We start from the raw sequence: 27,836 nt of genomic DNA, 5'->3' as shown, positions 1-27,836 counted from the left end.
TATTATAATATAAGAAAGTAATTGAAGACCAAACTATTATGCATCTCCAGATGTGCGTTAATTGTTTAAGTGTACAGCTTTCACGCTTGATTATAATATTTAAAGTTAGATAGGTTCAAACTTATCAGCACATTATCGATCTTTCTTGTTGGATGTTAATATAGACGACAATGAGAGTCAAATTTTGCTTCATGGATTACGAAAAACGAAAAATAGTACAAAACTCATCAGTGGTTACTAATTGATCAAGAAAAGTAGGCAAGGTAACACGCTGCTTTCTTAGATAGCAAATATTGATATAAAAGAATAACAGGTCATCGAAACTGACATTGTCACAAGAAATTGCAGGAAGCTGTGAAATACTGCCCGTGAGAGGCTTGCTTGAAAGAAGGGAGCAAAGGAGATAGATAAACTAAGCGACAGGGATTAAATCATATAAAAGAAATGGTTCAAATACATCAAGGGGGAATCCTTATACACCCATAGAAAATTTGTCAAAAATTAACATTAGCTGTCTTAAAACGTATGAATCCAGTTTTATGAAAAGCCTAAAATATGACCTGATCAGAGTACTCGTCAGAGTAAAGCGCTGCAAAATTTGAACACGAAGCTCTTGAATATTTTTCTACCCATTTTCTTTCACTTCAATTTAATCGTCCGCATTACTATCTATTGATAAAACTAGTGTACGAAAAACCTAATGTTCTATTCTCTTCATGTATTGTTAACAACCGCTTCCTGCCTAAACTAAAGCAATTGAAAATTATCATAATTATTCTATTTTTGGTACTCGTATTTCATCGGTAAAGCCTAGTTCAACATCGCTCTACTTATTTCCGCCATGAACCAGATTGCCAATACATAAACCTTTGAAATATAATTTAAATTATGGTACAACAAACTACGCCTGTTATCAACTGTGAAACTACGAGGCAAGCCCAATTGCTGTTATCTCCCCATAACCAAACAATAACATGTCGACATTTATCAAAAGAAATACGCTGACGAAAACGTGTGAGCATTACCACAACTTGAGACCAGAGCTCAATCGCGATATATGAGGTACAATTCAGACATCTACTATTGTTATTATTATTAGGCGAACATATTTGCTAAGCAAAGGCAATTTCACTGGGATTAGCATGTGGTTGTACTTGACATAAACTTTAGAGACATTACTTCGTATCAATTTCCTTGCATTTGTTGAGTACAACATACAAATTCATAGTTTTACACAGAGTTCAGTGATCTAGATTCGACATTAACTTGACCAACTGCCATCAACAAAGAATGAGTATTACTCGAAGTTTTGTTTTCATAACTGTGGTTTTGGTCGCCATTTTAGCCTCGCTTTTCTATCAACAAATTCAGATCGACGACAGACTCCAGTTTCCTACGTATTACACACATTTATACATTCCAATACGTCGCATATTACCCAAGCTGGTACGTATTGATGAATAGGTAAACAAGCTTAAAAACTGAATAATTACGCCGGATCTAAGTTGTCTCAAAGTTTATTCTCATTAAATCACAAGATTAATTCAAAACTATGCTAAATAAAAATAATTCATAACAAGTTTCTATGTTGCACACAATTTCCTGCCCTTTCACGAGTTGAGGTTAGGAAAAGCAAATTCAAGAAAGTGGCCCTAAAATACAAAAATTTCAAAATAATGCCTCGATTGCTTTTCCATTCTAATCACAAACGTGTTTACAGCTACAAGGGCCGGGCAGGAAACAAAATGACGGCCATAAACGCATACAGGGGTCACTATTTGTAAAAAGTTTCTATCTGTATGTAAAAAGTATCGTAGTCTATACTATACACCCGTTAGGCAAATTGGTCGAACTTTTCAATGAAAATCAGTAAAAACTTTAAGAATTTAGTTAAATCAAAATGTTTAGAAATTCAGAATAATAGAACTTCTTTTAAAACCCAATTTATTGTTCCCACCAACTTTAGTGGGGGGAGGAACTATATAATCAAATGGGTTTTCTTGATCAGTCAATTTTGGTCGATCGATATAATCATCGTAGAGAGTTGTGAGTGGTATCATTAGAAAGCTCGTCCAGCGTAGAACATGAAAGCAAAAAGTTTTGATTTTTGCTTTTGACAGGGAGTTATCGAGGTTTAAAGTTTTGTGAAAAGTAGACGCTTTTCCGTTGGTTTTATTCACATTTTCAGTATTTTTGACCAAATTTTCAATTTTGCTTAAATATGGTAAGATTGTCATCGGTAGTGGGATTGATTTTATAATTAAAGATAGAGGAAGGTAGCCAAATTGTTCGAGCCGAGATATTTAGCTAAAAATTATGCTAAACTTCTCAAAATTCAGACTTTTCCATCAAAAATGGGACATGCTTCTTTTGCCCACTTTTAAATCTGCTGGAAGTGCGCACCTTAAAACTGCGGTCACGTTCTTTGTTCAAAAAAAGAGCTAGTTGCACTCCCGCTGGCTTTAAGAATCGTCTGAATTAAAATTTTGCCAATTTTTTGCTAGTTTCACTCCTGCTGGCCTATGTATCTTCTGCAATTACATTTTTGCCAATTTCGCAAATTTAAACTCGATAAATATACAAATTGCATTTTTTATATGAAATATTGAAAAATTTTGGTTAAAAACTGGTTCATTTCGCAACCATTTGAGCAATTAATTGTTTTCATTGCCACACAACCATATCAGGGCTGATTTTGATCTCACCATGGCTCCTTACGGTAAAAAGTTTTTAGATTTTAGTTGGGCGCGGCCCCTTTTTAAAATAAGTCTGCATTCAAAGTTCTTTTATGTAAATTACTGTCAAGAATTTCAAATCAGGGCTCAATTACTGACAGAGGCATTTTGCTGCCTATTTACAGAGGCTCAACAAACACATCTTATGGTTTCGGAGTTGAGATCATGGTTTTTAGGGTTGTGAGTAATTGTTTTGGAAAACATATTGTGGATTTATTGTTTTGCTTGTAATATTTTGTAGTCAAATGAGCTCAACTGCTTCCCCAGGAACTATAACTTAACCTATTGAGAGTTTTCAGTTTATCGCTATTTGTTTCAATGACTTTCAAATTAAATTTTTAAAAAACATTCTTTCCACTGTCTCCTTTTTGCTCACATATTTGTCACAATGTAATTCAATCTCGCGAATTATAACTCACAATAATAAGAACAATTGTTTTCAAAAAGATTTGCATTTTTTAGCTTCGCTAATTTAATTTCTTTTTCAGTCGAGTTGTAGTTTTTCACTAAAAAGGCAGGTCAAATCGCATTTCCAAAGAGCTATAATTTGATCTTTATACAGGTTTTAATTTCAACCATGTTTCTCGGCCCTGTCAATACTGTTACGAGATTTCATCAAATGTTCGAGATTTTTGTATATTTGTACATTTTAAAGAATTTGTTTTCTTTTTAAATTATAACATTAATGGTAGGTCCCATTGTCTTTGAAATATTGCGCAATTGAACATTTTTAATGCTCATAATGACAAATTTATGGTTTTAACGGCTTCACTGTCATTTTCGCGCAAAGTTGAATAGATCTCTTTAATTTTGCCGGTATTTGTCCTTCTTTTTGAAGTCGCATGACGTACACTGGATAATGAAAGGTCTCAATTGCTTCCTATGAAGATACAAAATAACATTTGATTTCTGTTAATATCTGATTGTATTAATCATGAAATTAATTGTTTTGAGGAATAGAAACGTATTATTGAACTTCGCAACTTTTTGGTCTTTTTGTCGACCTGTTACCCAGTCGATTGAGGACAGGTACCATAACTTTTCCTATGAAATATAGGTCAATTTGGACTGTTAAGGTTTTATCTGATGGGAATTTGATTCTGTATTCTGTTATTTTTTTTAAAAAAAATAGACATCGAGTTTTGGTCGTAATTAAAGTTTGATGTTTTATTATTGTATTTTCTAGTAAACCTATTAACATCCAGTTTCATCGACCCTCCAACGTGGCATTATTTTATACCATTAGTGGTTTATTGAACGATTAGTGGTTTATTGAATAAAAATGTAAATTTTTACATTTTTTGTATCTCTTCAACATTTGGTAGCCAATTAAGTCAAGAATGTGGATGAGAGGGTTCGGAACATTATGTGCGTACGCGGAACATTATGTGCGTACTTACCGAGACTTTGTGAAATTTAATTTTAAATTTAAGTTTTGATTAAATGTTTAAAACGCCAATCAATCCACGGATTTCCAAAAATTTATTTCGGATTTTTGGGAACAAAATTCATTTCAACTGATTTCCTCGCATTTAATAAAAGAATAATTTTTCATAGTAAAAGATATATTCCAAAATATCTGAATATTTGCTAAACACCGCGATAAACTTTTTTTGGAAAAACGTCATTGCCTCTCCTGGGTAGCAGAACTGCTGATAAGAATTGGTAAAAAGTATTCTTAAAAAAGAAGGATTGCTTTCAAGAAACGGCGTCCACTCAACGCTGTGAATCAGAGTTAACAAAAATTCAACATCGTAATTTCATTGCAAAAATTCTATTTCTCACGACTATGCTTAAAATCATTTAAAAATAGGAATAAAAATGGTATTTTTTTGCTCATATCAGTTGGCTCACTATGCTCCTTCACGCAATAGAAAAACCAGCATCAACAAAAGACTACTCCTTGGGAAAACAAAAGGTCCAGGATTAAACAAAACCTCATCAGGGGGCCGCAACCATTGAAACTTGACTAGACTAATTTCCTTTTCGTTCGAGAACCTTCTCCAACGTTCGTATTACCCGTTATTTGTTTTTGAGGAAAAATCATAAATCTCCGGATAATTGCCTTTTATCCAAGACAGAATTATTCTTGTTGAAGACACTTTCACTCTTGAAGAATAACCTCAATCTTGAAGAAGAAACCTGTTCACTCAAACCAAGTCATTATATGTCCTAAAAATGAGATACGCTGCAATCTCAATTGGGAGCAACCATTCTTTTCAAAAAAAATCTTATTAACATAACATTCTAATATCGAGGGATTTTTTCTCACTTGGAGGCCTCAATGCTATCCACATTGAGCTCCGGTCATTTGGGGGCTATAAGGAAACAAAAAAATACTCGGGCTGAACAAGGATACAATGTTTCCGGATATAACTTATACGTTAGCATTACTTCTTTAGCGTTGTTAAATCGGCGGAAATTTTATTTTCATTGATAAGGCCGCCAACCACCCAAGCGCGCGCAAATTCGTTGAATTCATTAAAAGTTGGAGCGTGAAATACTCACATCACCGAAAAAGTCGACGCGGGTCTTCGGCCACGCCGGTAAACTTGTTAACTCAAATTTGATACAAACGTAGAGGATAAAACAACTTGACTTGGCTCTGAAGAACGGGAAAACGCAGAGGAGCAGTCTGCTTTTCGCCCGAAACGTGCCACTTTAGACTCCCTAGTAAACAATGCCCAGAAAGCCTTCGAAATTTTCCAGAAACGCAGAACCCTGCACGTCACGATAGATCTCAAAGCTGCGTTCGCCAGGATTTGGAGAGGCGGTTTCCTTCGTGACATGTTGAGGATGAACCTGCCTACAATGGTTGACATGCTTCTCTCAGACAGAAGAGCCACAGTCAAGATGGGAAACGCCAAAAGCCGGAAGATGGTCGTAAAGGAAGGAGTCCCGCAAGCAAGCCCTCTTTCCCCGCTGCCGTATATTTCAGAACTAGCAGCCTCCCCAATCTGATCGAAAAGTCTAGATGTGGCATCTACGCAGATGACAACTCCCTGCACACGGGCAACAAAAATAACGAGGTCTGCGCAGAAAAGATGCGGAAAGCAATAGCTGTTGCGGAGTGGTCAAAGGAGCACTGCATGGCCATCATCACGGAAAAGACAAAGACACGATCTTTTCCCTGGACCTCAAGGAAACAGCTGTCAAATGCCAACCGAAGCTTGCCCTACTGCAAGATGGGAAGTATACGATACACCCGAATATTCTGGGAGTGGAATATGACCCTTAGTGTACCTTCAACAAACAAGCAGAGACAGCCACAAGGACCATCAAGAATATTGCAGTTCAGGCAACGCCCCGTCGGTAAATCTTGGAGAGTTAAGTCGAGAGATCTCCAACATGCAATTGAAGTTGTTCGTACGAGTCAGACAATGCGGCCCTGCAAAGACCAAGAATTCCATCCAGAGTACCAAAGAAAAATGAGAAGAATTTTTGCAAGTGAATCAAGACTCCGACTACTATAATTACTGTGTGAGAGGAACCCTCGGGATAGAACAAGTTGACACCCGCGAAGAAGCCCCACGGAATGGTGGTCGAAGCTGGAAGATTCGGATTAGTTGAGATGCGGACACTGCAACCAGGAAGACGAGACAACGCTACACTTCCTCACAAGATCCCAATCCTGGAAAGAACAAAGAAGAGCCAACAGTATCAACACAACAGAACCTATGAAAAAACCCATCAAAGTTGTCAATTTCGCGCACGGGGCTCTTTGAGCCCTCCGCACAGTGAAATGGGACTCATCGAAGAACAAGGATAAAACAACAACAGACGAATCGAGATTCCTATTTAAGGAAAACGTTCATTAAATGAGGACCAAACCTTTCCAGAATAAATTAATTTTGCGAGACGGTTGAAAACTAGCCATGTGGCCCAACAGGCGATTTGGCAGGTGCTTTTCTTCATAAGTTAATGTTCATTTATAGTACTTTTGTTGTGACAACAGCACCAGAAAAATTTTATTATTTTTATATTATAATTAGACAAATAATGTTTCATTTCAAAGCTATAAATTTTGTAATGAGATCCGATCCCGATCAAGTTGTTAATTTCAAAACAATTTTAACAGGTCACAAAAATTATTTATCGGAGCCACGGTTTGCTTTTGAGTTAGAAAGGATTTATTGAAAAATTCTAACGTTCGATTTCTTATTCGATCTTCCATTACGTGGTAGCTAGAAGCCCATTTAGTAGCTCAAATATGTATTAACTTTAACGTTCCTTAGAATTGAGTGTTTCCCGATATCTTCTCGATCAACTCTAATAAATCATTGAAAAAGGGAGCACATTTCAGAGCTTAATTCTGACGCTTTTTAGTTCTCGTCAGCTCAGCTATCGAGTGGGGAAACAATTAGAAGCAATGGCCGGCCACTACGGCAGCTTCGCGGCTGGTGTCTCGGCAATGAGCCAGAAAGGGAATTGGAAAGCGTGTACAAAGGTGACGACAGGCGAGAAGTTCTGAGGTACAAGAAGAATCGAACTACAAAACTTAAGGCCAAATCCACTTTGGTGTTCGTTCATGGCGGTGGATTTGTTATCGGAAATCCAGGTAGGTGAAACTCACAAAATGATGGTTACATCGTGCAGGTAGACACTTACATTACGTTCGAAGCGAACTACCCATACACAAAAAAATCTTTCGTAGCTATCTTTAGGTTGAAGAATGTAAATTTATGAGCAAAATAATGCTTGATGCCTCATTGGTGACAATTTAGAACTAAGTAATCGCATGAGTTCTTGTGTTCAAAATGAAAAATTCATTGGGCATTTCATGGACCATTTTGATTTTTTGGACGATTCGATAGATGAATACCTTTGATTACATTTTATTTGGATTTTCCAAAATATATAATGTGAATACATTCTCCTCAATTGCTCAAAAACTTGCCCAATCTTGCATTTTTTAAGCTAAAATATACATTATATATACAATATACTTTTGATAAAATATACAAAATGCATTTGATACCCGCTAACTTCATAAGTGAAAAATTAGAGCCGATCCAATACAAATTTTTTAAAAGTTGCTGGTTTTCAGAGGAGTACACAGGGCCAATAGCTGAAGTAGCCACTTCCACAAACAGTGAGGTCTACTTCATTCGATACCGATTAGCACCAGAGAATATTTTCCCCATTCCAGTAGAGGACTGTGTAGAACTGGTCAAGTGGTTGTTTGACAACAGCGAACAGCTCAATATTGACAAAGACAATATCCAACTGTTTGGTGACAGTGCTGGCGGAAACTTGGTCACCAATGTTGCCTTAGAATTACTTCAACAGGTAAACTTACTGCTACCAAAGTGGTGGCGTTAAAATGGATTACAAAATACTAAAAAACGCTGCTGGTGGTCTTCACCGCTGACAAACTTTAAAAACTCCTGGAACATATCGGGTATATCAAAATGCCGACGGCAACGCATACTGCGTGTTGGATTTCAACGGCAACTCATGCTGCATCTGGAGAACGTGGGTTACTGGTAAAATTGCTGAGGATACGGCTTTTGAGGTTGTTATAAATTTACGCATATCATTGGTCTCATGAATTTCCGATTTGCGGGCTTTCAAATAAAGCATTATGATTGTGTTCACGCGAACAAGTTGGCCATCTTTTCTAAATGTGGCAACGCAGCTCTTGCAGCTTTGAACTTTGGATAAACTCTGGGCAGTGGCATAATCATTCACTCGTTTATACACTCATGGCCTACAACTAATATTTGTTTATTTTTGGAGTAAATGGTAGGCCCAAAGTCGGCAGCACATGCGCATTTTAAGTCGATCCAATTTTTCAATTGCCTGAAGTGCTCTAATAAGGACTATATGAGATTTCTAATTTGCTGAAAGTTATAATTATGAACTGATTCACTGATCTCAATTGTCTCAGCGTTCACCTGATCTCAAACTGCAATCAGAAAGCTATGCTTACTCGAGAATTTCTAAAACTACTAGAATAAAAGACCTAAGTAATTGTCAAACTTCTCTATTTTAGGGGTTATTTTTCTGATACTGGTCCTACTTACACCTGTCCTTTAGGTAACATAACTGCAACTCTATTGTAGGAAAGAAGCTATTCATAAAACAAAATACCATTGAGGCACACAAAATTAATGAGGATTAAAAATCAGATATTCTATTTCTTCCTTATGCTATATTTCAAAAGCAAGACTGCCGTCACATCCGCCGTCGGTGTGAGCAACTTTTAAACAATAATCTATCATTCTACTTTAATGCAATCATGAAAATCTCGACGTCAATTTTGAAGTCAATCCATTTTCTACCCAATTTTATACTGCTCTTATGTATTTAAATTAACTCTTCGAGGAAAAAATAGACCTTATTCTAAGGCCGATCAGGTATGATAAAGAACTTCAGTGACACAAATAAATTATGCGATAAAGGAACGTTTTAAACGTTCAATTAAACCGGCGTGAAAAACTGATCCAACATTTTTTAAAAATTTTTTAAACATTTCAAAAATGGGTTCATATATATGCGAGGCAGGTCTTTTTTCTTAAGTCAAGTAGTCCTCAGGATCTAGTTTTAATTTCCATACAAAACTGTCTGAAACTTGAAAAAGGGGAAAACTTCAATTTTTAAAACTTCGAAGGAAAAGGAAAAAATCCTTGGGGGCATCTTAAATCTTAATTGCATCTTAAAATCATGCTGATTTTAAGATGCAATAAAACAAGAAATGTTCATGAGTTCGATCCAATTGTTCAATTGCCTTAAGTGCCCTAATAAGGACGATATGAGATATCTAATTTGCTGAAAGTTATAATTTTGCATTTATCAATTGAGTCTTTAGCTTCAATTTTTGGACAAATTATAGTGTAAAGTGGTTCACCAGTCGATCAAAAATTATTGCTTCATTGTCAAATATCCAAAATTTACTATAACAAAGTTTTTCTGTTTCACACATTCTCTGTTGCTAACAAATCAAGCAACATTGATGGCCAGAACAAAAAAAGCCGTTCCCTGTTGCCGCATTATTGAAATAGTTTTACTTCTTTTCACCCCCAACTTATTTAACCCCTATAATTTAACAGCGTATACATTCACTCCCTGGTCATTTAACCCTGTATTTAGCCAACAAACTGTTCAACGCCGAAATCTTTTTTTATCTACTTCGGCGTCCAAAGAACAATAAGCAAAACCAAAGTTCAAAGGACATCAAAAACACAAAGTGGCCTCACGAATGAGGCACTAAACAACTTGCGTTTGTTTGAAATTGAATAATGACTCGACAGCATTTTTTTTATCTTAAAGCCTTTCATCGAAAAACAAAAAGTCTGATCTCTTTTATGCTATCTTTATATTGATCTAAATCAAAAAAATTCAAAAGCTGCCTCAGTCTACGAGGCGGAAAAATCATACTCTCCATATCAAACGATCGAATTTAAAACCCTAAAAATTCAGCAGGCATAAATCAGCGAACCAAACAAAAACTAACAGTGTATAATCGAAAATTCTGAAAAATCCAGATTGATATTTTGCTAGCAGCTATGTTGCACAAATTTCTAGTCCAAATGTTGCAAAACTGTGTACCCTACTAGGGACCCAATTATAGGGTTAAAGGTGCGGATCAAATTAACTAACGATTCACGATATGCCGCTTCGACATAACCCTGAGGATGCATGGAGAGCGACAACTAAAAAAAAATATTAAACAGGATTTCACACATAAATTACCTCTAAGACCTAAATCAACGGTTCAACAGCCAATATTCGATATAATTTGATTGAAAATATGGGCAAAGATCGCTCATTCTTTCAATAACACAGCTATTTAGATGTGTTGACCTGATACATTAGTTATCTCACCAACAATAGCTTCAAAGGAGTTTTCTTTTTCCTCTGTTTTTTTTAACGCGAGGGCTGGTATTACCTTAGGAGCGAGAGTAAGTTCATGATTTTCTGAGAAAACCTTTTCTAGTTCTAATTCTCCATTTTTTGTTCAAAATATTGGTTTCGATGGAATTCCTGATAGCATTGGTTGTGGATAGTTTTTTGAAAGGCAATATGAGCGCAAACTTCAAAATCAAGCAAAACCATGTCGGCCCTACAATCTGGGTCAAGTAAACTGTTCCAGAGACATCAGTAATCGGCCGTCCGTTTTAACTGTTTTGTTATGAAGGAAGCACACAAACAAGCAGGATAAAAACCAAGAACATATACATGCAGGGTATAAACTCAATAGAAATGTTTTTGCGATGACGTAATAGTTCCATCCGCTATCCAAAATTTAGAACCGTTGAGAAATAATGTCAAAAATGGATTAAAAAATACTAAAAAAAAGCTGCGGGTGGTATTCAATGCTGACAAACTTTAAAAACTCCTGGAACATATCGGGTATATCAAAATGCCGACGGCAACGCATACTGCGTTTTGGATTTCGATGTCAACTCATGCTGCATCTGGAGAACGTGGGTTACTGGTAAAATTGCTGAGGATACGGCTTTTGAGGTTGTTATAATTTTACGCAGATCATTGATCTCAAGAATTTTCCATTTGCCTGCTTTCCAATAAAGCATTATGATTGTGTTCACGCGAATAGGTTGGCCATCTTTTCTAAATGTGTCAACTCAGCTCTTGCAGCTTTGAAATTGAAATTTGGATAAATTCTGGGCAGTGGCATAATCAGTCACTCGTTTATACACTCATGGCCTACAACCAATATTTGTTTATTTTTGGAGTAAATGGTAGGCCCAAATTCGGCAGCAATCATGCGCATTTTAATTCGCAATAAAACAAGAGATGTTCAAGAGTTCGATCCAATTTTTCAATTGCCTGAAGTGCTCTAATAAGGACTATGTGAGATTTCCAATTTGCTGTTGCCGCATTATTGAAATAGTTTTACTTCTTTTCACCCCCAACTTATTTAACCCCTATAATTTAACAGCGTATACATTCACTCCCTGGTCATTTAACCCTGTATTTAGCCAACAAACTGTTCAACGCCGAAATCTTTTTTTATCTACTTCGGCGTCCAAAGAACAATAAGCAAAACCAAAGTTCAAAGGACATCAAAAACACAAAGTGGCCTCACGAATGAGGCACTAAACAACTTGCGTTTGTTTGAAATTGAATAATGACTCGACAGCATTTTTTTTATCTTAAAGCCTTTCATCGAAAAACAAAAAGTCTGATCTCTTTTATGCTATCTTTATATTGATCTAAATCAAAAAAATTCAAAAGCTGCCTCAGTCTACGAGGCGGAAAAATCATACTCTCCATATCAAACGATCGAATTTAAAACCCTAAAAATTCAGCAGGCATAAATCAGCGAACCAAACAAAAACTAACAGTGTATAATCGAAAATTCTGAAAAATCCAGATTGATATTTTGCTAGCAGCTATGTTGCACAAATTTCTAGTCCAAATGTTGCAAAACTGTGTACCCTACTAGGGACCCAATTATAGGGTTAAAGGTGCGGATCAAATTAACTAACGATTCACGATATGCCGCTTCGACATAACCCTGAGGATGCATGGAGAGCGACAACTAAAAAAAATATTAAACAGGATTTCACACATAAATTACCTCTAAGACCTAAATCAACGGTTCAACAGCCAATATTCGATATAATTTGATTGAAAATATGGGCAAAGATCGCTCATTCTTTCAATAACACAGCTATTTAGATGTGTTGACCTGATACATTAGTTATCTCACCAACAATAGCTTCAAAGGAGTTTTCTTTTTCCTCTGTTTTTTTTAACGCGAGGGCTGGTATTACCTTAGGAGCGAGAGTAAGTTCATGATTTTCTGAGAAAACCTTTTCTAGTTCTAATTCTCCATTTTTTGTTCAAAATATTGGTTTCGATGGAATTCCTGATAGCATTGGTTGTGGATAGTTTTTTTGAGAGGCAATATGAGCGCAAACTTCAAAATCAAGCAAAACCATGTCGGCCCTACAATCTGGGTCAAGTAAACTGTTCCAGAGACATCAGTAATCGGCCGTCCGTTTTAACTGTTTTGTTATGAAGGAAGCACACAAACAAGCAGGATAAAAACCAAGAACATATACATGCAGGGTATAAACTCAATAGAAATGTTTTTGCGATGACGTAATAGTTCCATCCGCTATCCAAAATTTAGAACCGTTGAGAAATAATGTCAAAAATGGATTAAAAAATACTAAAAAAAAGCTGCGGGTGGTATTCAATGCTGACAAACTTTAAAAACTCCTGGAACATATCGGGTATATCAAAATGCCGACGGCAACGCATACTGCGTTTTGGATTTCGATGTCAACTCATGCTGCATCTGGAGAACGTGGGTTACTGGTAAAATTGCTGAGGATACGGCTTTTGAGGTTGTTATAATTTTACGCAGATCATTGATCTCAAGAATTTTCCATTTGCCTGCTTTCCAATAAAGCATTATGATTGTGTTCACGCGAATAGGTTGGCCATCTTTTCTAAATGTGTCAACTCAGCTCTTGCAGCTTTGAAATTGAAATTTGGATAAATTCTGGGCAGTGGCATAATCAGTCACTCGTTTATACACTCATGGCCTACAACCAATATTTGTTTATTTTTGGAGTAAATGGTAGGCCCAAATTCGGCAGCAATCATGCGCATTTTAATTCGCAATAAAACAAGAGATGTTCAAGAGTTCGATCCAATTTTTCAATTGCCTGAAGTGCTCTAATAAGGACTATGTGAGATTTCCAATTTGCTGTTGCCGCATTATTGAAATAGTTTTACTTCTTTTCACCCCCAACTTATTTAACCCCTATAATTTAACAGCGTATACATTCACTCCCTGGTCATTTAACCCTGTATTTAGCCAACAAACTGTTCAACGCCGAAATCTTTTTTTATCTACTTCGGCGTCCAAAGAACAATAAGCAAAACCAAAGTTCAAAGGACATCAAAAACACAAAGTGGCCTCACGAATGAGGCACTAAACAACTTGCGTTTGTTTGAAATTGAATAATGACTCGACAGCATTTTTTTTATCTTAAAGCCTTTCATCGAAAAACAAAAAGTCTGATCTCTTTTATGCTATCTTTATATTGATCTAAATCAAAAAAATTCAAAAGCTGCCTCAGTCTACGAGGCGGAAAAATCATACTCTCCATATCAAACGATCGAATTTAAAACCCTAAAAATTCAGCAGGCATAAATCAGCGAACCAAACAAAAACTAACAGTGTATAATCGAAAATTCTGAAAAATCCAGATTGATATTTTGCTAGCAGCTATGTTGCACAAATTTCTAGTCCAAATGTTGCAAAACTGTGTACCCTACTAGGGACCCAATTATAGGGTTAAAGGTGCGGATCAAATTAACTAACGATTCACGATATGCCGCTTCGACATAACCCTGAGGATGCATGGAGAGCGACAACTAAAAAAAATATTAAACAGGATTTCACACATAAATTACCTCTAAGACCTAAATCAACGGTTCAACAGCCAATATTCGATATAATTTGATTGAAAATATGGGCAAAGATCGCTCATTCTTTCAATAACACAGCTATTTAGATGTGTTGACCTGATACATTAGTTATCTCACCAACAATAGCTTCAAAGGAGTTTTCTTTTTCCTCTGTTTTTTTTAACGCGAGGGCTGGTATTACCTTAGGAGCGAGAGTAAGTTCATGATTTTCTGAGAAAACCTTTTCTAGTTCTAATTCTCCATTTTTTGTTCAAAATATTGGTTTCGATGGAATTCCTGATAGCATTGGTTGTGGATAGTTTTTTTGAGAGGCAATATGAGCGCAAACTTCAAAATCAAGCAAAACCATGTCGGCCCTACAATCTGGGTCAAGTAAACTGTTCCAGAGACATCAGTAATCGGCCGTCCGTTTTAACTGTTTTGTTATGAAGGAAGCACACAAACAAGCAGGATAAAAACCAAGAACATATACATGCAGGGTATAAACTCAATAGAAATGTTTTTGCGATGACGTAATAGTTCCATCCGCTATCCAAAATTTAGAACCGTTGAGAAATAATGTCAAAAATGGATTAAAAAATACTAAAAAAACGCTGCGGGTGGTATTCAATGCTGACAAACTTTAAAAACTCCTGGAACATATCGGGTATATCAAAATGCCGACGGCAACGCATACTGCGTTTTGGATTTCGATGTCAACTCATGCTGCATCTGGAGAACGTGGGTTACTGGTAAAATTGCTGAGGATACGGATTTTGAGGTTGTTATAATTTTACGCAGATCATTGATCTCAAGAATTTTCGATTTGCCTGCTTTCCAATAAAGCATTATGATTGTGTTCACGCGAATAGGTTGGCCATCTTTTCTAAATGTGTCAACTCAGCTCTTGCAGCTTTGAAATTGAAATTTGGATAAATTCTGGGCAGTGGCATAATCAGTCACTCGTTTATACACTCATGGCCTACAACCAATATTTGTTTATTTTTGGAGTAAATGGTAGGCCCAAATTCGGCAGCAATCATGCGCATTTTAATTCGCAATAAAACAAGAGATGTTCAAGAGTTCGATCCAATTTTTCAATTGCCTGAAGTGCTCTAATAAGGACTATGTGAGATTTCCAATTTGCTGAAAGTTATAATTATGAACTGATTCGCTGATCTCAATGGTCTCAGCGTTCACCTGATCTCAAACTGCAATCAGAAAGCTATGGTTACTCGAGAATTTCAAAAACTACTAGAATAAACGACCTAAGTTATTGTCAAACTTCTCTATTTTTAGGGGTTATTTTTCTGATACTGGTCCTACTTACACCTGTCCTTTAAATAAAATAACTGCAACTCTATTTTAGGAAAGAGGCTATTCAAAAAACAAAATACCAAATATTGAGGCACAAAATTAATGAGGATTAAAAATCTGATTTTCTATTTCTTCCTTACGCTATATTTCAAAAGCGAGACTGCCGTCACCTGCGCCGACGGTGTGAGTAACTTTTAAACAATAATCTATCATTCTACTTTAATGCAATCATAAAAATCTTGACGTCAATTTTGAAGTCAATCCATTTTCTACCCAATTTTATACTGCTCTTATGTATTCAAATTAACTCTTCGAGGAAAAAATGGACCTTTATCTGAGGCCGATCAGGCCTGATAAAGAACTTCAGTGACACAAATAAATTATGCGATCAAAAAGGAACGTTTTAAACGTTCAATTAAACCGGCGTGAAAAACTGATCCAACATTTTTTTAAAAAATTTTCAAACATTTTTTCAAAAACGGGTGCATATATATGCGAGGCAGGTCTTTTTTTCTTCAGTCAAGTTTTCACTTTTAGTCTACGGATCGTAGAGAAAAAGGGTATTTTGTAGTCCTCAGGATCTAGTTTCAATTTGCATCCAAAATTGTCTGAAATTTGGAAAAGGGGAGAACTTCAATTTTAAAAATTTCGAAGGAATAGGAAATAATCATCGGAGGGGGCAGCTTAAAGCTTTATTGCATCTTAAAATAATGCTGATTTTAGGATGCAATAAAACAAAAAATGTTCAAGAGTTCGATCCAGATTTTCAATTGCTTGAAGTGCCCTAATAATGACTATGAGATTTTTAATTTGCTGAAAGTTATAATTTTGCATTTATCAATTGAGTTTTTAGCTTCAATTTTCAGACAATCTTTAGCCATTCATTTACAGATTCAAATTAGAATGAAACGACTGGGACTTACTTTACTATTTTACTATTATACTATTTTACTTTAACATTTTACTAACACCTCAGTTATTTCACTCCGATTCCAATCTCTTTTATGGAGAATAATCAGAATTGATTGATACCTAAACTTCCTCAATTATAGGGAGTCTTAATTCTGGTTGTAACAAAGTAGACGTTAATTTTGTGTCCAGTTAACTGATATACGGTTTTAAAAATCGCGGTTAAAATATACAGCCTTAAAATAGTAGGGGTTTTAAAAAAAAACGGGACACCGCTGAAATTAAGCTCTCATCAATTTTTGAAGTATGTGTTTTATTATATTTGACTATTTTAAAACAATTGACAGATTTGGAAAAATACACTATCAGGCATTCCAACTTGTCAAGGAGATATAAATAAAGGACGAATAAAAAAAACTAATTTCATAATTTTGGGCTATAGAACCAGCTGTTAAGGACAGACCTCTATTAACTAAAACCGTTCAACTTTTTCTGTTTGGTGGTCTCTCGTTTCTGGAAGACCTGATTCAATGATCTCAATTGTCTCAGCGTTCTCTTCATCTCAATCTGCAATCAGAAAGCTATGGTTACCCGAGAATTTCCAAAACTACTAGAATTTCAAAAAAAGACTAAGTTAATGTCAAACTTCTCTAATTTATAAACTCAATAGAAATGTTTTTGCGATGACGTAATAGTTCCATCCGCTATCCAAAATTTAGAACCGTTGAGAAATAATGTCAAAAATGGATTAAAAAATACTAAAAAAACGCTGCGGGTGGTATTCAATGCTGACAAACTTTAAAAACTCCTGGAACATATCGGGTATATCAAAATGCCGACGGCAACGCATACTGCGTTTTGGATTTCGATGTCAACTCATGCTGCATCTGGAGAACGTGGGTTACTGGTAAAATTGCTGAGGATACGGCTTTTGAGGTTGTTATAATTTTACGCAGATCATTGATCTCAAGAATTTTCGATTTGCCTGCTTTCCAATAAAGCATTATGATTGTGTTCACGCGAATAGGTTGGCCATCTTTTCTAAATGTGTCAACTCAGCTCTTGCAGCTTTGAAATTGAAATTTGGATAAATTCTGGGCAGTGGCATAATCAGTCACTCGTTTATACACTCATGGCCTACAACTAATATTTGTTTATTTTTGGAGTAAATGGTAGGCCCAAATTCGGCAGCAATCATGCGCATTTTAATTCGCAATAAAACAAGAGATGTTCAAGAGTTCGATCCAATTTTTCAATTGCCTGAAGTGCTCTAATAAGGACTATGTGAGATTTCCAATTTGCTGAAAGTTATAATTATGAACTGATTCGCTGATCTCAATGGTCTCAGCGTTCACCTGATCTCAAACTGCAATCAGAAAGCTATGGTTACTCGAGAATTTCAAAAACTACTAGAATAAACGACCTAAGTTATTGTCAAACTTCTCTATTTTTAGGGGTTATTTTTCTGATACTGGTCCTACTTACACCTGTCCTTTAAATAAAATAACTGCAACTCTATTTTAGGAAAGAGGCTATTCAAAAAACAAAATACCAAATATTGAGGCACAAAATTAATGAGGATTAAAAATCTGATTTTCTATTTCTTCCTTACGCTATATTTCAAAAGCGAGACTGCCGTCACCTGCGCCGACGGTGTGAGTAACTTTTAAACAATAATCTATCATTCTACTTTAATGCAATCATAAAAATCTTGACGTCAATTTTGAAGTCAATCCATTTTCTACCCAATTTTATACTGCTCTTATGTATTCAAATTAACTCTTCGAGGAAAAAAATGGACCTTTATCTGAGGCCGATCAGGCCTGATAAAGAACTTCAGTGACACAAATAAATTATGCGATCAAAAAGGAACGTTTTAAACGTTCAATTAAACCGGCGTGAAAAACGGATCCAACATTTTTTAAAAAAATTTTCAAACATTTTTTCAAAAACGGGTGCATATATATGCGAGGCAGGTCTTTTTTTCTTCAGTCAAGTTTTCACTTTTAGTCTACGGATCGTAGAGAAAAAGGGTATTTTGTAGTCCTCAGGATCTAGTTTTAATTTGCATCCAAAATTGTCTGAAATTTGGAAAAGGGGAGAACTTCAATTTTAAAAATTTCGAAGGAATAGGAAATAATCATCGGAGGGGGCAGCTTAAATCTTTATTGCATCTTAAAATAATGCTGATTTTAGGATGCAATAAAACAAAAAATGTTCAAGAGTTCGATCCAGATTTTCAATTGCTTGAAGTGCCCTAATAATGACTATGAGATTTTTAATTTGCTGAAAGTTATAATTTTGCATTTATCAATTGAGTTTTTAGCTTCAATTTTCAGACAATCTTTAGCCATTCATTTACAGATTCAAATTAGAATGAAACGACTGGGACTTACTTTACTATTTTACTATTATACTATTTTACTTTAACATTTTACTAACACCTCAGTTATTTCACTCCGATTCCAATCTCTTTTATGGAGAATAATCAGAATTGATTGATACCTAAACTTCCTCAATTATAGGGAGTCTTAATTCTGGTTGTAACAAAGTAGACGTTAATTTTGTGTCCAGTTAACTGATATACGGTTTTAAAAATCGCGGTTAAAATATACAGCCTTAAAATAGTAGGGGTTTTAAAAAAAAACGGGACACCGCTGAAATTAAGCTCTCATCAATTTTTAAAGTATGTGTTTTAAAATATTTGACTATTTTAAAACAATTGACAGATTTGGAAAAATACACTATCAGGCATTCCAACTTGTCAAGGAGATATAAATAAAGGACGAAAAAAAAAACTAATTTCATAATTTTGGGCTATAGAACCAGCTGTTAAGGACAGACCTCTATTAACTAAAACCGTTCAACTTTTTCTGTTTGGTGGTCTCCCGTTTCTGGAAGACCTGATTCAATGATCTCAATTGTCTCAGCGTTCTCTTCATCTCAATCTGCAATCAGAAAGCTATGGTTACCCGAGAATTTCCAAAACTACTAGAATTTCAAAAAACGACTAAGTTAATGTCAAACTTCTCTAATTTTAGGGTTAGTTTTCTGATACTGGTCCTACTTACACCTCTCTTTTAAATAAAATAACTGCAACTCTATTGTAGACAAGGAGCTATTCACAATACAAAAAAAAAACAAAAATTGAGGCACACTAAATTAATGAGGATTAAAAATCTGATTTCCTATTTCTTCCTTATGCTTTATTTCAAAAGCAATACTGCCGTCTCCTACGCCTTCGGTGTGAGTAATTTTTTAACAATAATCTATCATTCTACTTTAATGCAATCATGAAAATCTCGACGTGAATTTTGAAGTCAATCCATTTTCCACCAAATTTTATACTGATCTTATGTATTTAAATTAACTATTCGAGGAAAAAATAGACCTTATTCAAAGGCCGATCAGGTCTGATAAAGAACTTCAGTGACGAAAACAAATTATTTGATAAAAAAGAACGTTTCATACGTTCAATTAAACCCGCATGAAGAATTGCTACAACATTTTTTCAAAACTTTTCGAAATAGTTCCAACATTTTTTCAAAAACGGGTGCATAAATATGCGAGACAGGTCTTTTTTTCTTCAGTCAAGATTTCCCTTTTAGTCTACAAATCGTAGAGAAAAAGGGTACTTTGTAGTCCTCAGGATCTAGTTTTAATTTGCATCCAAAATTGTCTGAAATTTGGAAAAGGGGAGAACTTCAATTTTAAAAATTTCGAAGGAATAGGAAATAATCATCGGAGGGGGCAGCTTAAATCTTTATTGCATCTTAAAATAATGCTGATTTTAGGACGCAATAAAACAAAAAATGTTCAAGAGTTCGATCCAGATTTTCAATTGCTTGAAGTGCCCTAATAATGACTATGAGATTTTTAATTTGCTGAAAGTTATAATTTTGCATTTATCAATTGAGTCTTTAGCTTCAATTTTCAGACAATCTTTAGCCATTCATTTACAGATTCAAATTAGAATGAAACGACTGGGACTTACTTTACTATTTTACTATTATACTATTTTACTTTAACATTTTACTAACACCTCAGTTATTTCACTCCGATTCCAATCTCTTTTATGGAGAATAATCAGAATTGATTGATACCTAAACTTCCTCAATTATAGGGAGTCTTAATTCTGGTTGTAACAAAGTAGACGTTAATTTTGTGTCCAGTTAATTGATATACGGTTTTAAAAATCGCGGTTAAAATATACAGCCTTAAAATAGTAGGGGTTTTAAAAAAAAACGGGACACCGCTGAAATTAAGCTCTCATCAATTTTTAAAGTATGTGTTTTATTATATTTGACTATTTTAAAACAATTGACAGATTTGGAAAAATACACTATCAGGCATTGCAACTTGTCAAGGAGATATAAATAAAGGACGAATAAAAAAAACTAATTTCATAATTTTGGGCTATAGAACCAGCTGTTAAGGACAGACCTCTATTAACTAAAACCGTTCAACTTTTTCTGTTTGGTGGTCTCTCGTTTCTGGAAGACCTGATTCAATGATCTCAATTGTCTCAGCGTTCTCTTCATCTCAATCTGCAATCAGAAAGCTATGGTTACCCGAGAATTTCCAAAACTACTAGAATTTCAAAAAACGACTAAGTTAATGTCAAACTTCTCTAATTTTAGGGTTAGTTTTCTGATACTGGTCCTACTTACACCTCTCTTTTAAATAAAATAACTGCAACTCTATTGTAGACAAGGAGCTATTCACAATACAAAAAAAAAACAAAATTGAGGCACACTAAATTAATGAGGATTAAAAATCTAATTCCCTATTTCTTCCTTATGCTTTATTTCAAAAGCAATACTGCCGTCTCCTCCGCCTTCGGTGTGAGTAATTTTTTAACAATAATCTATCATTCTACTTTAATGCAATCATGAAAATCTCGACGTGAACTTTGAAGTCAATCCATTTTCCACCAAATTTAATACTGATCTTATGTATTTAAATTAACTATTCGAGGAAAAAATAGACCTTATTCAAAGGCCGATCAGGTCTGATAAAGAACTTCAGTGACAAAAACAAATTTTTTGATAAAAAAGAACGTTTCATACGTTCAATTAAACCCGCATGAAGAATTGCTACACCATTTTTTCAAAACTTTTCGAAATAGTTCCAACATTTTTTCAAAAACGGGTGCATAAATATGCGAGAAAGGTCTTTTTTTCTTCAGTCAAGATTTCACTTTTTGTTTACGCATCGAAGAGAAAAAAGAAAAAAGGCATTTCGTCCTCAGGATCTAGTCTTAATTTCCATCCAAAATTTTCTGAAATTTGAAAATGGGAAAACTTCAATTTTTAAAATTTCGAAAGAATAGGAAAAAATCCTCGGAGTGGGCAGCTTAAATCTTTATTGCATCTTAAAATAATGCTGATTTTAGGTTGCAAAAAAACAAGAAATGTTCAAGAGTTCAATCCAATTTTTCAATTACCTGAAGTGCTCTAATAAGGACTATGAGATTTTTAATTTTCTACTGGTCCTACTTACACTTGTCCTTTAAATAAAATAACTGCAACTCTAATGTGCGCAAGAACCTATTCATAAAAAAATAACAAATATTGAGGCACAAAAATTAATGAGGATTAAAAATCTGATTTCCTATTTCTTCTTTATGCTATATTTCAAAAGCAAGACTGCTGTCGTTGTGTAATTTTTTAACACTAATCAATCATTCTACTTGGTGCAATCAAGAAAATCGACGTCAATTTTGATGTCAAATCATTTTCTACCCAATTTTATACTGCTCTTATGTATTCAAATTAACTCTTCGAGGAAAAAATGGACCTTTATCTGAGGCCGATCAGGCCTGATAAAGAACTTCAGGTGACACAAATAAACTATGTGATGAAAAAGGAACGTTTTAAAGGTTTAATTAAACCGGCGTTTTAAGAAAAAAGTGCCATTTTGTAGTCCTCAGGATCTAGCTTTAATTTCCAGACAAAAGTGTCTGAAATTTGAAAAAGTGGAAAACTTCAATTTTTAAAATTTTTATGGAAAAAAAATCCTCGGGGGGGGGGGGGGGTGGGGGGGCAACATACTGCTTAAAGTTTAAGAGGAAACAAGGAGAAAGTGGTATTAAACTTAGTAAGGTTAAATGCGGTTTCTTTTGAGTGATTAATGAGTAATTCTTTAGCTTCGAGTATAAGCTAACAATGTTTAAACTAATTGAACAAATATTTCGAGATAATATCAATTATTTTATCCTTTTCTCAAAATTTTGTTAAACAGCTCTCTTATCCATTTCGCATTCTTCAGCTGATTGAAAAGTATTGTATTTACCAATGATTTTCTACATCCAACAGATATTTTTGAAAAATAGACAACTTCAGGCCGTTTAGAGCTCTCAAAAAAGCAAAAATCAACTTTAAAAATGTAAAACTAAAAACAGAAAAATTTCTTCCTTTCTAAATTCTAGAGTTCACTTTGTAACCAATTCTTCTTATATCATCAGATTTCACCAATTCAGTATTTTCAAAACCACCGAGACGCAAAAAATCGGTTTCATGGAAGGAACATCTAATCATCCAAATTCATTGCTGAAAAGTAAAGATGGAATTTTTTTCTCATCTCTATTATCTTAATTCCCTATATTATTAGAGCAGATCGAACGAAGTAACCTCTTCTATCATAAGAAAAGCAGAAGATTTTGAGAGTTAGAGTTTATGGATCGGCAACTTAAAAATGTTCATACTTTTTTCGAAATTTAATTTTTCAATTCACTGATTTTTGAAATTGCTCCTCGAACTGTTCTTAAGTCTGTGAGTGTTTCTGTCATTAAGAAAATAAATAGTTCATTTATAGTTAAGCTCCTCATTAGCCAAACAAAGAATTTTTCAAAGATGAAAAATCTTTAATTCTTATTCAGTTCATAAAAATTAGAATTTACTCTTTAAAAAAGCTCTGAAGACTGAAAAACCCCAGACATAAAATTTACTGAGAATCAATGTATCTATATTCTAGTAAATGACAGCATTTATGGTCCGCCTTTGACGTTCCTTACATGCGAGACTACTAGAGGCAGAGGGCAAAAACTGTCAGAATAAATTGAAAATAGTATGTACTGCAAAATGCGGTTTTTCATTATTAAAAACAAAATTTGGTTTACTTAGTCTAACAGTTAACATGTCTTCGAGACTTTAGAAAAAGAATGTGCCTATTACGTTCATGAGACATCACAATATAATTTTTTTGGAAACATTTTAAATCTTTCAAATTTTAGTGTCATTTTTACAATTACCGATACAATTGCCACAAGAAGTCCACACCTAATTTCCAAATAAGTCAACCAAGCTCTAAATGAACGGTGACGAACAATGGGCAAAGATCAATTTCAAAAATGGTGTTGAGGGTGGTATTTGTGTTTTCGAGCGTGTGTGTGTGTGTGTGTGTGCGTGTGTGTGTGTGTTTGTACACTTGTGTGGGTGTATTCATATTTGCGTTTGTTTGATGTGTGTGGTATGGGTGTGTAAGCGACAAAGAGGGTTCGCCTGAGAGATTTAGTTCCTTTAAATGCTAGACACAAACAGAAGTGGAGTGCACAATTATCAGAAACCGTGAAGAAATTTTTTTTTAAAAGTTTTTATTATTTGTTACAAATGGCGGTTGCTTCAAAAATGACACGAGTACAAGAGTTAAAAATTGCATCAAAAAAGTACACGAGTTATTTAGAAAACACCAATTCCGAACTAAGTCAACTGTGATAAAAATAAAGTAAACATCAGTTTCCACAGAGAATAAATTATTTGAGTGTTTTTTTGGTGTTGGGGTTTGTATATTTTGAATTGTAAGCTAGTGTCTTTCAATTTGTACTGCACAAATCTTTGCAGAATATGTTCAAGCGTTTTTGTTTTTGTCTGTCAAAAAAGAGTGCACTTTTTGGCTCAAGCAAAACAATTAATTTTCTCCAATGCATATAAGTTGCATTCGGAGACTCCAACGGTTTCTCTGACAGAATTTAGTGGTTGTGTTTGAAACCTTGAGATGTGTGTTGGAACATACAGCGACACGCAGACTCAAAAGAGACAATATAAAAAATTATTACCGAACATTAGTTCAATTCACCACCTAGAACACCACAATCTATATAAACATGCAAAACCTAATAAAACATCAGTACAAGTTTTAAGATTAGTTCAAATTGAAGAAACTTCATTGTTAGCTGCCAAATTTGGTAAAAAAAACTTCTTTGTCAAGGAAATTGAACAATTTTACAATCTCAAGGACTTCCTTTGTGTCTGTGCTTTGATTTTTGGCACAAGAACAATTGACCTAAAGCATGACCGTGATCGGCCTTTTACTGGCAACTTGTAGAAAATCTAAGAGAGAAATTTGTGAAATCTGATCCGGGACCTCTTTAACAAGAGCGTCAAGATTTATATCAAAAACTGAGAGCACGTTGTACGTTGTATAGCTTCAAAAGATATACATGCTCTCCTTTTCTTCAGAAAATAGTCTTTAAAAATAGTCTTATATAGTTAGTTTTTGCAGAAAATGAATAGAATTCAGTTTAGTTTTTGATGCCGAAGCATAAACTAAAATTCCATAGGATATTATTTGGCATAGCTGTTATACATTTGAATTAAATAGGCTTTCGAGAAAAAAATGTAGCTGGAGCTATTCCGCTGAATTGTGCTAATTCTTTTGCAAACGTGTTCAAAATGGAGATTTAAATCAAGACCTTTATCAACGAAAACTCCCAGATATTTCAATGAAACTACTTCTTCAGGTGCTTCACCTAATTAGTTTTAAAAATTTAAGCTGGGAAAAGATCTTTTAGCACCTTCAAAATTAGAATGTTTTTTTTATTCTGAACCCAGTCCCTTAAACAGAGGATGAATACAAAGCAAGTGGTTTCTCTGAATTAAATAGATAACGGAAACATAGTTGATCGAAGCAAAGCCAAAATATTCGGCCTCATTTTCGGCTTTTACATTTTTCGGCGAGCACATGCAACTCTTTTCCAGCAGTTAGAGGTCTCGATTTCAAAATTTTGAACCTTTAAAAAAGCAATTTTTTGTTGAATTCTCTCTTTTCATAACTTTAAAAAAAATATTTGTCCTCATTCCCCTAAAACTTATGTGTGTTTATTATCAGGCTACTACAGGATTAAGGCGACGGATCGTATTTCCCGCTGTTTCAAATGTTTTGAATGATTCAAGGAACGTTATGCATCCTTTGGTCTACCGTTATGAAGTTTTCCTATACGTCAAAGCTCACATTTTAAATAAAAGCAAGTCGTATAAGCTGTCTTCAAATCTGTAGACGTACTTGATTAATTTGAACAAACGAAGAAACAAAAGTTAGAGAACAGGATGGCTAACTAATCTGTATCAACCTTGTCAATCATTGTAATAAAATTAGCAATTTATGAAACCATTTCCATTTAAAGTTTCCTCATTTGATGTAGGAGTGACGCCGTTTCGTTTTCCATTTTTATTTTGTCAATTATTTGTCGCAAGTCGTCGGTTTACTCTAAATTGAATTCAATTTTAGGCGGACAAATATCCACTGAAAGCGGTGCACGCAATTTACCCATCTTACTACACTCTTCATGATTTGCCCTCAAATTACGAATTCTTCACAGACCCTGCAGGTTGATATATTTTTCCAAGTACAATTTTTAACCATTGTTTCTTCAGTGTAAAGCATATCCACTAGACTTATACTGAATCAAACTTACCCATTGAACTTCAATATTTATTTAAGTAAAAGTTATCTCCGTGCATGTGCATGGAAAAAAAACTGATTCTTCCCATCAAAACCTTAAACTCTATGAAAACAAAGCCCAAAACAGTTTTGTTTTATGAGAATCCAGGGCTTCAAACAACTCCATCTCCATTAATGCGGAGGGCAATCCTTAAATAGTTTTGCTATTTACAAATTAGCGACCGAGGACGAGGGAAAACAATTCGACGAAATAGACAAAAATAATAGAATTCATGGTTTCGCAGGTGTGATCAACAAACCTGACGTGGCAATGTTCACGTCCCTTTACTTCCTCGGAGACACCTCGTGCATGAACGCCAGAATGACCAATAACCACGTCTCCGATACAGTCATACAGAAATTCACAGAACGCGTGCAGGCGCTCAAGCTAAAAAACTACCCTCAGGGAGCTAAAATTGAACTAGACAACAACGATCAAGCAAACAGCAAAACTGCCAGTAACAAAATATGTGCAGAACGATACGAATCCAAGTTCCTTGACTACAGAAGTAATGCAATCTTCACGCCTGAAAAGCTACTACAAAACTTGAACAAAACGAATCTGGTAATTTATAGTTGCGAGATCGACATTATCCGGGACTGTTCATTCTTTATGGCTTCTATTTTGACGTCAGTTGATGTGAGCTTCGAGCACATTCACATTGACAATTGCTATCACGGATCATTCAACGACAACACCATCGGTGGGAAAATGATTCGAGGAAAAGTCATCAAGTCAATCAAAGCAAATCAATAACAAATTACAGTTTTATCGCGGCTAGTTAACAAACTTATCACTCAATGAGCAGAAAGAGCTTTAGTGATTTCTTATCTAGAAATTCATTAACACACATACAGTCGAATTTCTGGTTTTGTTTTGAACTGCTTTTATTATACCACATAATTGGCTAAACTTTTTGTGAAGAAAGTGATCAAATTCCTTAGTTAGACGTCTCTTAAAAAAAACTAGCTTAATCGTGAAGTTCTTTTCAGTTCAAATCATGAAGCAAACAAATCATCCCTTGGGACGAGCAACCCACACAGCTTGATTTTCAACAGGTAGATACGGTGCTCTCGTTATTGTTCCGATACCACTTGTGGGGGGAGGAATTTTATACTCAAATGGGTTTTTTTTGTTCAGACAATTTTGGCCGATCGACATATTCATCGTAGAAAAATGTGAGTGATATCATTAAAAAGCCCGTCCAGCGTAGATTTTGAACTCCAAAAGATTTTTTGAATTTCTTATTTTTCGAGGAGTTATCGAGGTTTAAAGTTTTGTGTGAACATGTGATATTTTGTTCACTTTTAGCATGATTTTGTTAAATTTAGCGTAATTTTTGTTCAAAATAAGGCTTTTCTATAAAAATATTATTTTAAAAATACATTTCATGCTACAAGGAGAACAATTTTGTGTTACCAGTAGACCGATAAAAAGGCTAGTTCTGGTCTCGTGCGAAGTTTACTATAAAAAACACTCGAATTCAATTTAAAAGCTGTTTTTTTTTTCAGAAAACGTTTCCTATTTATTATTGTCATTTTAGTCACATACAGACTAGTCATTTTCATATCGAGGTTCCGTTAATGACAAACCTCATTTATAGTCAAATGATACTCAATGAACAAAATATTCGTTTTCAAGGCATCGCTCATGTTTTTTTCGTCTTCGACTCTTGAGTTTTCTAATTTTTTAATGACATTTTGATTTGCTTTTTAAGATTTTACTAAATTTTGGGAGTCCTATTTCATAGACTTGTCAAA

The 27,836-nt window shown here is 34.7% G+C and overlaps 1 protein-coding gene across 1 annotated transcript; it reads left to right on the top strand.

Moving 5' to 3' along the window:
- Positions 1–75: 75 nt before the first annotated feature.
- Positions 76–27,057, top strand: LOC142338167 (arylacetamide deacetylase-like). The gene is made up of 5 exons (XM_075387807.1): positions 76–1,446; positions 7,062–7,293; positions 7,783–8,024; positions 25,863–25,962; positions 26,321–27,057. Exons 1-5 carry the CDS (start codon positions 1,291–1,293, stop codon positions 26,830–26,832), a joined length of 1,242 nt encoding a protein of 413 aa, XP_075243922.1. The 5' UTR covers positions 76–1,290; the 3' UTR covers positions 26,833–27,057.
- Positions 27,058–27,836: the final 779 nt, after the last annotated feature.

Source organism: Convolutriloba macropyga, chromosome 1 (genome assembly GCF_964194025.1).
Source record: "Convolutriloba macropyga chromosome 1, txConMacr16.3, whole genome shotgun sequence".
Classification (NCBI taxonomy): domain Eukaryota; kingdom Metazoa; phylum Xenacoelomorpha; order Acoela; family Convolutidae; genus Convolutriloba; species Convolutriloba macropyga.
The sequence above is the reverse complement of the archived record's forward strand: the minus strand, read 5'-3'. Positions and strand labels throughout refer to the sequence as shown.